A 10551-nucleotide genomic window follows, 5' to 3' on the forward strand; every position below is an offset into this window, starting at 1 on the left:
CAAACGGGCCGGATCCGGCCCGCGGGCCATAGTTTGCCCACGGCTGGTCTAGAAGGTCAAACAATTATATTCTTGCATCTCAATATTTCACTCAAAACACAGACAAATCACAATAAATGTCCACCATGTACATACAATAAGGGCACAGTTGGAGGAGGAGGGAAGGGATAGGAAGACATTAGAAATATAAGATATAGTCCTTGTTACTTAATACCTTATATTATATCCAGGAAATCAAAAGTACACATGAAACAAACAACAAACCAACGAATATGACTTGACCCTGACCATGTATATACTTAGGCACATAAGTATTTCATCTTATATCCTTGGTGTGGTCCACAATAGGAGGACAACACCATTTCAAAGGAAGAGTTTCCTGAGTGTTGGAGAACTCAAGGAAAGCTTCGTAGAGGAAGCAGGACTGGAGAAAGTCCTATGGAATAAATAGGATTTTGGTGGAAAAAGAAGAGGGCATTTCAGGAAGGGACATAAGATAGGCTTAACTTAATTAACTGCAAGTGGTGAAAGACAATTTTCTCAATATTTTTTAGGTAAGTTATTTGAAATGAAAATGTTCTGTCATCTCAGAAGAAGCCAAAATTACAATTTTACATCAACAGGCAAGCTCATTCATGCTGTGACAGAATATATTAATTTTTCACCTCCATGGGCAGGAATTCATGTTTGGATTACTAAAAGTTGTTAACAAAGTTTTATAAATCTAAGATTTACTGCGTATCCACATACAGAGCCAATTATGCATAATACTAAAGATTTATTCCTGGCACCACTACTTCAAAGAAATAAGTGGAAGCTTACCTCAGCAGTTTTCTGAGTTGTTGTAAGTTTAAAACATTCTTTTTCTAAGAGATCAAGCTTTTCAAGTTTTGCTTGCAGCTTCATCTGATCTTGTTCTTTCTCCCTTTGAAGCTGGGTCTGGAAAGGATAAAACAAAAACTGAATTTGGCAAGTGATGCCAATGGCTCAAGAATAATACAATTTCTCAGAATTAAAAGCACAATATAAATATGTCATTAGAAACATGCATTTACATGTACCGAGTTTAGGTGCAATATAAATCTGTCATAAGAAACATGCACAGCCCTGGCCAGTGTGGATCAGTTGGTTGGAGTGTCATCCTGAACATCAAAGGTGGCGGGTTCAATTCTCAGTTGAGATGCATATGGGAGGCAACCAATCAATGTTTCTTTCTCACATCTCTCTCTCTCTCTTTCCTTCTCTCTAAATAAACAAACAATAACAACACAAACACAGAAATGTACATATATGCACCTACTTTTACTGACAAAGGCCGAGAAAATCAAATATTTTTAAAGGAGAAATAAAATGTGCAAAAAAGATGTGCTATATTAGCACTAATGGAGCAAGCACTCTGTGCATCTTTATATAACATTTCAACTAAGATAAACATCACCAGTGAAAACTGTATTAAATAGTATTGCACACAGGGTGACCAAACCTACTCATTGAATTACCCTTTCTCTGTAACAAAGAAAAGCAGCTATCAGAGGAATAAAGCATACAGAGAACATGGAGAAAAAGAAAGTTATACATATATATGCATATCTACTAGTATGTACTGTTTTGTAATGGTATTTATTACAGTGCAAGATGTTAATAATAAAGGCAACTGTGAGGGGGGAAGGGGTAATAGAAAATATTTTAGAAGACAGTTTGGTAGTTTCTTATAAAGTTAAACATATACCTACCCTGTGGCTCAGCAATTCTCCCAATATATACTTACCCAAGAGAAATTAAAACGTATGTCCACAGAAAAGATATGTATAAGAATGGTCATAGCAGCTTTATCTATATAATAAAAGCCTAAGCGGCTGTTATGGCAGAACGACCAGAACGACCTGTCGCTATGATGCACACTGGCCATCAGGGGGCAGATGCTCAATGCAGGAGCTGCCACCTGGTGGTCAGTGTGCTCCCACAGGGGGAGCACCGCTCAGCCAGAAGTTGGGCTTACGGCTGGCGAGTGCAGCGGCAGTGGTGGGAGCCTCTCCCGCCTCCGCGGCAGCACTAAGGAGCAGTGAGCTGAGAATGAGCAGAGAGGAGGCACGCGGTAAGGAGTGAGGGATCCCTGATTGTGAGAGGGATGCCAACCTGCTGGTTTTAGGTCTGATACCCAGGGGATCAGGCCTAAGCTGGCAGCCAGACATCCCCCGAGGAGTCCCAAACTGCGAGAGGGCACAGGCCGGGCTGAGGGACCCGCCCCCTCCCCGTGCACAATTTTTGTGCACCAGGCCTCTAGTGTTTCTATAATCCTATAAACAAAACAAAACAATTATCTATATATATAAAAGCCTAAGTGACCAAATGGGAGTTTGATCACTCACTATGACATGCACTGACCACCAGTGGGTGGTGTGGAACGAAGGGAGACCCCAGCCAGCAGCCGGTAGCCACATGAATTTCAAGCACTGGGCCTCTAGTTTATAATAACCTCAAACTGGAAGCAAGCCAAATGTCTATCAACAGGCAAATGGGTAAACAAATTATGGCATATCTATATAATGAAATTCTACACTGCAATAAAAAGGAATGAGCTACTGATACATAAAACAACATGGACGAATCTTAAAAACTTTATGCTAAAAACAAACAAACCCAGATAAAAAACAGCATACAAAGTTCCAAGATTTTACCTTATAAAATTCTAAGGTAAAATAAGTCAGAATAGTAATTGTCTTATTGGGAGGTGGGGAGAGAACAGAGACTAACTTTGAAGAGATGAAATAATTTCTGATGAAAATGTTTTATTATTTGACTAGAGGCCTGGTGCACAAAATTTGTGCACAGGTAGAGTCCCTAGGCCTGACTGGCGATAAGGGCCGATCTGTGGGGCAACCGGTGTGGTGATCAGGGACCCCCGCTGGCACCCACCTTGGCCAACCTGGGGCCTATGGGCTGGGGGTAGCTCCTGTGTTGATCATCTGTCCCCTGTGGTCAGTACACATCATAGTGACCAGCTGTTCTGCTGTTCGGTCAATTTGCATATTAGGCTTTTATTATATTATTTGACAGGGCTGTGGATTACATGAGTATATGCATTTATCAATAATCAACTATTTTTATACTTAAGATCTGTACCTCCCACTGTTTGTAGATTGTATGTCGAAACATTTTAAAACTATTATAAGTCACTAGTCTACTATAGCTAGGATAGGAATTTCTAGGCTGTTGGGAATGTTTATGCTGAACTTTACAAGATAAAGTGGTTGCTCTTCTGGGTGTTGTATCCTCATTTATACACAGAATTGTCAGATTTTTAAATTATTTCTAATCTGGTAGATGTGAAGTAGTATCTTACTGTGGCTCTTTTAAATCCACCCGAGAATATGTTTTTTACTGATTTTAGAGAAACGTTGATTAGTTGCCTTCCTTACATACCCTGACCAAGGTTTGAATCCACAACCTAGGTATGTGCCCCGACTGGGAATCGAACCCACAACCCTTTGGTGCATAGGACAATGCTCCAACCAACTGAACCACACTGACCAGGGCACAAGCATTAAGTATTTTAAAGTCTGTGTCTGTTAGAGCCAGTACCTAACTGGAGCTAGTCTGCAAAAGTATTTATAGATAGTCTATTAAGTAGGCTATATCTTGTTCTTAGTGTCTTATCTCCTTCTGCCTGGTTATTTCTGAAAGTTTCTCACTGTGTCAAAGTAACGTTTGTAGAAATAATTTGAAGTATCTGAGAATATTAGCAATTCAGTATCACTTTAATACAATTTCAGGGACTAAGATTTTCTGACTTACTTTGATAACCTAGTTCAGTGATGGCGAACCTATGACATGTGTGTCAGAGGTGACACGCGAACTCATTTTTTTGGTTGACTTTTCTTTGTTAAATGGCATTTAAATATATAAAATAAATAGCAAAAATATACATTTTTGTTCTACTGTGGTTGCAAATATCAAAAATTTCTATATGTGACACGGCACGAGAGTTAAGTTAGGGCTTTTCAAAATGCTGACACACCGAGCTCAAAAGGTTCGCCATCACTGACCTAGAGCAAAGGTGTAATCTGGGTTTTTTTCTACTGTTCACCCTTACAAAGACTGAGCACAGAGGATATTCTAGGGTTCCTATTCTTGAGAGGCCATGAATTCTAACTTTAATTTCCTTAACCCCAAAAGGATGGCTGTCAAAAGCATTACTGAGCCTATCAATGGACTGTTCTGGAATTAGAAATGCACTCAGAAGGGACCTGAAATATCAGGCCTACCTCTCTGGATTAAAGTCTGCACACGGATAATACTGAATGGGTGATTTTTATCAACTTATTAAATCTCCAATGCCTTTGTGTACTTTTTCTTTCGATTCTGTCTTTCTTTTTAATATTCTGTACAGTTTTTCTTATTTTCCTCTATAGGAAGGTTGTTCTAAATGATCTAGACTGCATCACTGTTAAGTGGAAATCTCCTATATACAACTTTATATCCTATTTTACTTAAGACTATAATGTAATATGACAATTTTCCCACAATATTAAATATTCTCTTTTTTCCTGAGGGCAAATTTACCTTTTTTTGGTGTATTTAATTTGTGTCATCTAATTTACATCTTACCTTTTTTACTGAGGCATAATTAACATATCATGTTATATAGTTTCAAGTGTACAACTTATGATTTCATCTTTGTGTACATTGTGAAATGATCTCCTCATTAAGTCCAGTACCCTCTGTCACCATAGAGACCTTAAGTTACGTTTCTTATAGAAATATGCTCACCTGCTGTTCCAGGATCATATTCTTCTCTCGCTCTACATTGAGAACCATCCTCTTTGTATATTCCAGTTGCTTCTCTAGGAGCGTACAGCGATTCTGAGCTGAGCTTAATTGTATACTTATGTCTATGAAAAAGAAAAGTAATTATGAGTCAATTAGTTGATTCTCACATAGGCCAGAGATTTGGTTACCATAAGAAATACATTATATGAATTCAACCAAGAGTTAAAAGTTCAAGACTCCGTTAGTTCTACGTACTGACTCTTCCAGAGTTATAAACATACATTTTGTGAATGTTTCCTTAATTATATATCACTGGTTTAACATTATCTCTGCCTAAGGACCCAGAGAGCATACATCTGAAAGGGGAAGATGCCAGTGACTTGTGAAATGATAAAGATTCTGGCTGTCCTTGGGAAATGACACTAACTGGAAAATTAGAGGCCCCAATGTCTCTTTCCTATCAATACATTTCTTCTCTTTCAAACTCAGGTATATGCAGCCTACCATTCCACCTTCCTCTGCTCTTGACCCAAGACAGCATGGTTCAATTCATCAAGTGTAAACAATTTCTTTTTAATCCTTTAAGTTCTTACTTTCCTCGGCTCTTTCTTCCACTTTTGTCCAATTACCTCAGAAAAATATTTCTCCCCATTTCTTCATTCCACAAGTTGAAACACAAATTTGAACCCTGTTTTTGAGGGCAAGTGTCATGTTACAAAAAGCCACATCTTGAAGTAAAATTATATAAAGGATTTATGTTCTAAATCTCTAAAACCCGTGTCCAGATGTCTTTTTCATAACTTCCACCGAACTGCCACCTATTGGTCCATTTCATCTAATTAACCACGCAAGTTTTTATTTTATATTCATTTTTATTGTTTTTATATTGCTTAATTACTAGTGTTGCCTTATGTTTTCAAATTTTAAAAACGTGTTAACTAATGCTATAAAGCATTTCAATTATGTTCAGGTTAAACTGGATTTTGCCGGAATACTGAAACTATTCTAATTTCTAAACACAACTTGCCTAAATACAGTTTTTCATTTAATGTCAAAAACTTATGAACCGGGATAAAACGGATATAAAAATAAGTTCAAAGTTATATTTATTTCCTGCAAATATCAAAATGTCTGAGAACAAGGCTTCAGGGTTTGAATATATATAAAAGAATAAATATATTTGAGTAAATCTGCTTAGACTGGGCTTATTATTTTCAAATTGTAAACTTTAGTAACTCCTTGCTTCTGAGAACTTTGAATTTTCTTGCCTTTTTTCTGCTTTATCAGTTCCTGGTGGACCAGATTTCTCTCATTTGTTTCATCTTCCAAGGCCTTTTTATACTGTGCTGCTTCTCTGGATAGGGTGTTCAGGTTATCTTCAGCTTGTGTTCTTTCTAACTCCAAACGGTGAATCTTTTCTTGAAGAGTTTTTAAGGCTAAAATAAGAGCTGTTGAAAAAAAAATTGCTTGATATTATAAATGAGAATATTTGAATACTTACAATCATATAAAAGTTACCAGTATATTTTTGCTAGCCAGAAAAATGTATAATACATATTTCTGATAAAAATGGAACATAACAACAAAAATTCTAGAAAGGAACAAATTTTTTTCTAACATATCTTATAAAAACAATATATGTGATTGCATTTAGTGATTTTTCTAGGTTTGAGAAAGCTAATGACGTAAGACTTAAAGATAATGTACAGTCTAGGAGGCATAGGAATCTGAGTATGAATAAAGAAAATAAAAATATAGTACCCACTAACATAAAATTTAGATTTAAAGTTAAAGGTTCTTTTCAGTGATTAATGTGTTCAGTTTCAATCAAACTACAAACATATATTATTCATTTGTCCAAGATAGTGTTAATATTCAGGACATATGAACAGTTTCTTCCACTGGAAAAAAATTGTAACCTAGTGGTTTACCTGATATCAAGCTTGAAAGATTCTAAGTAGCACACATAAACAAACTACTAAAATTTTTTTCAGTTATATTAATATCATCATGATTCAGAGAAGTTCAGAGTTATAAAATATTCAAGTATTACCTTACACTTTCTATTCAGTTATAACTTCAAACTAAAACTAGAGATGAATAGACTATAAATAAATGTTATAGGCTATCTTTTGTATAGTTTATATCCAATTAGAAAGATGTTTGCTAGAGATTATCATTTGTTTTTTACAATTAAGATCAAGAAATTATACTTATTGTTCTTTATATGGTACTTGTGGCTGACTCACTGGTTTGGAGTACTATTTCTTGTGGTTGTTTTATTCCACTCCATAAGGCTACCTTTATTAACGGCAACCTTTATCAAAGAATATTAAAAGACAAAGTGATAATCAGCATTTAGAAAGTAATCTGAATCACACAAGGTATGCCTGGGGTCTTAAATATTTTTCTAATTCAGTTTTAACATCCTTCTAAATTTATATTTTAAAAGTTACAATATTTGTATTTTGTAGTTACTCCAATATACTGGTTCCTCAGGAATTTTCAAGGCAATTTTGGATATATGCTACTTCTGAATTTAATCCTCAAATAAGACACAACTATACTTAACTCACTAACATTCTAATCATCTAGTTTAGACGGATTCCAAATCTGACCTTTTATTCTTCAAAGAATTTTCCATTTTCTAATGATGTTTTTATAATAAATATGTGATATATGTCATCTTACAGCTGAAGCCAAAATAAAAAATGTTAAATAACTTGCATAAGTTTACAAAAACTTTTAACAACAGAATAGAAATGAGTAGTTTAAGGTTAAAAACACAATCTGTTATTTTTACATAAAAATAAAACATTTTATATAACACACTTTATACCACTCCCCTATTTTTAAGTGATATTTTAATGTTAATATTACCTTGGCTATTTGGACTTTGAAGCATTTTAGGAGAGGTAACTTTAAAGTTCACAGAGTGGTGATTCCGAGGTAATTCATCATTCTGGGTGAATGATGGAGCAAAAATTCTTTCTGGAGGTTTAATATAGCTTCCTACTATACTATGCATTAATTCAGAATCCATTATCTGTAGAGAATAAAGAAATTATATAGTACAGCATCACTCTTTCTTATTTGAATGACAAAAACATTAAAAGTTCAAATGAAACTAACATAAATACAAAAACTGTATCCTTCTGACCTTACTTGTCACAAATTCAACTATAATAATATAAACTCAGCAATAAAGTAAAAATGACTATTTACTGTATAATCAGTATGGACAATTCTGCCTGATTTGCAATGAGCATCTGGCCCTGGAGTGAGCATATGGGTAATGTGAATTTTCTAGTTTCTCGGTTGATCATAAGTTCAGATACATCTCATCATAGGAGCACCTCTTTATAAACAAAGTGATTCTAGAGTTCAAAGAGAAAATACATATTTTTAAAAGACAACACAACTTTTAAAATATAATTTAATTCTCCAGTTGAACTCCACTGTACTAGCATCCCAAGGGATTTTTCAAGAGTAATTTTGGATATATCAATTTCTGAATGGAACCCTTAAATGAGACACAACTCCATTTAATGCATTAGCATCCTAATGATCTAGTTTAGATGAAGAATCTAAAATGGCCGTATTTTGTCATTTAATCAGTAGCTTAGCATGTAACAAGGCTTTCCAAATTAGACCAACTCTTTAAAACTATAAATCTGTTCAAGAATAGGTCACTTTCAGCATCCACCTGGAAAATTCACAGTACCTGTCTCTTTGTAGCTTCAAAGTGAATCAGTACACAAGAAGTCACCCCTTCCACACTGTCTATGATGGGCTTACTGCAGTTTCCTGGAAACACCACTCCCTTCCACTTCTGGGCCTCCCCATATGCTGTTTTGGGGTCCTCGTTCCCTGACTCTCCAAGACGGGGCTCAGTGACCTTTGGAGCCGCCCCAGTTATATCAGACAGCACTGTTCTTGTGGCCTCAACCATTGGTTTCTCTCTGACAGGAAGGGGCTGTGTCTTTTTCAATCTTGTACTACTCAGTACCCCAAAAGGTGACATGTTTTGAAACACATCTATTCTGCAATGTGAAGAATTAAAATCTAATTTGGTTATGAGTCCACTGAAGACCTTTCTCACCACCCTGCTTCCCAAAAGGAGTTATTTTAAGCCCTAGCCCCGGTGCTCAGCTGGTTAGATCACTGTCCCATAGGCCAAGGCTGTGGGTTGGATCCCTCAGGGCACGTACAAAAAGCAACCAATGAATGCAGAAATAAGCGGAACAAAGCGATGCTTCTCTCACTCTTCAAACTCAATCAAGAAACATTTTTAAAGGAATCATTTAAAACCAACAGTACTTTGCCCTGACCGGTTTGGCTCAGTGGATAGAGCGTGGCCTGCGGACTGAAAGGTCCGGGGTTTGATTCCGGCCGAGGGCATGTACCTTGGTTGCAGGCTCATCCCCAGTAGGAGGTGTGCAGGAGGCAGCTGATCGATGTTTCTCTCATTGATGTTTCTAACTCTCCATCTCTCTCCCTTCCTCTCTGTAAAAAATCAATAAAATATATTAAAAAAAATAAAAACAACAGTACTTTGTAAACAAATGGTTGAATCCTTTCACTATACTACAATTGGAATATTTTTATGTGTCTTTTTTCACAAAGCATCCTTTAATCCTGCAAAAATCCATATCAAGGAATACTGGGTATTCTTTGCCCCTTAGCCTCATACAACATGGATTTGACAACCCGCCTTCAAGGGTCTGCTGGGGAGGTCACTTGGCTGAGCAAACAAAGCACAGAGCACCCCGAGGCAGTATCAAAGGCGCAACTGCACAGGGATCCCTAACCCACTCCGCACGAATCCACCAAAAAAAGCGGAACAGAGGCAGCGGTGCAGAGCATCCCTCTAGCCTGGACTAATGCGACCCCTCGGGATCGCCTCCTTTCCTACATCTGCGCTTTCACGCGCCCTCGGATTTGGGCACCCGGACTAGTCGTTCTCACGCAGATGGCTGGAAAAAATTCCCTGGACAGCCCCAGATGGCTTCGCCTCCAGAACCTCAGAGGAAATGGAGGAAGGAAGAATCCTGTGGAGGGAAAAGGGGCAGCTACGCCTGGGGTTCTCTCACCAAGGCGATGCTCTCAATCAACCTCCGTGAGTGCTAACCGTTGACTCGCAGGCATACACAGGAAACCTCGCAGTGGCTCCAGGGGGCTGTAGTTTCTGTCGCAATCAGAACGCGCCAGCAGCATCAAAACTACATTTCCCAGAAGTCAATGTAATGACGCCCTAGCTCCTGAAAGAAAAGGTTTGGCGTAGTTAAAGAGACCGTCACTGTTTTTAGGCTAACCTTAAAATTAGATTAAGTTTCTTCCAGAAATGCATCTTTCCCTTTCCTGTGCTTGCCTTGTCTGTGAAAGTTACAGTACTTGAACTCTTCCTTACTTTTGTTTCTCCTCCAGTCCGCAGCATCCAAACGTCCAGGCACGCGTTAAACGCCCCCCGCGGCGGACTAAGTGCCGTTTAAGACGCACGCGCCTCGTTCGCCATGACGCATGCGTAGCAACGGGCAGCAGTTGGCGGCAGCGCGCGGACGAGGGTCCGGAGGTAGCCCGCGGAGGGCGGGGCTTTTTTCCAATGGCTTTGCCTCCGCGGGTCGCGTCTGCCTGGGCGGGGAAGAGGGCGCTAGGGCAGGGACGGCTCCAGGGCTCCTGGTTTGTGCCGGGCGGAGAAAGGGGAGGGACTGGGGGTGAGGACCCCATCTCCCCTCCCCGCTCCCGCCCTCAGGGGCGAGCCCCACCGATGGGGCTGGGCGA

General features: G+C 38.4%; 1 protein-coding gene across 2 annotated transcripts in view; it reads right to left on the bottom strand.

Annotated features, from left to right (window-relative positions):
* Nucleotides 1–10545, bottom strand: part of CEP57L1 (centrosomal protein 57kDa-like 1) — a 20888-nt gene extending 10343 nt beyond the window's left edge. For both annotated transcript variants that reach the window (XM_006777205.2, XM_006777202.2), the window contains exons 1-6: nucleotides 10181–10545; nucleotides 9864–10031; nucleotides 7651–7816; nucleotides 6039–6218; nucleotides 4771–4892; nucleotides 823–939 (exon numbers count right to left, since the gene is read on the bottom strand). In XM_006777205.2, the coding sequence (XP_006777268.1) occupies nucleotides 823–939; nucleotides 4771–4892; nucleotides 6039–6218; nucleotides 7651–7813 (582 nt within the window). In that variant the 5' untranslated portion in view covers nucleotides 7814–7816; nucleotides 9864–10031; nucleotides 10181–10545. The remainder of the gene's footprint in view (nucleotides 1–822; nucleotides 940–4770; nucleotides 4893–6038; nucleotides 6219–7650; nucleotides 7817–9863; nucleotides 10032–10180) is intronic.
* Nucleotides 10546–10551: the final 6 nt, after the last annotated feature.

Source organism: Myotis davidii, unplaced genomic scaffold, assembly GCF_000327345.1.
Source record: "Myotis davidii unplaced genomic scaffold, ASM32734v1 scaffold68, whole genome shotgun sequence".
In the NCBI taxonomy this organism is placed as follows: domain Eukaryota; kingdom Metazoa; phylum Chordata; class Mammalia; order Chiroptera; family Vespertilionidae; genus Myotis; species Myotis davidii.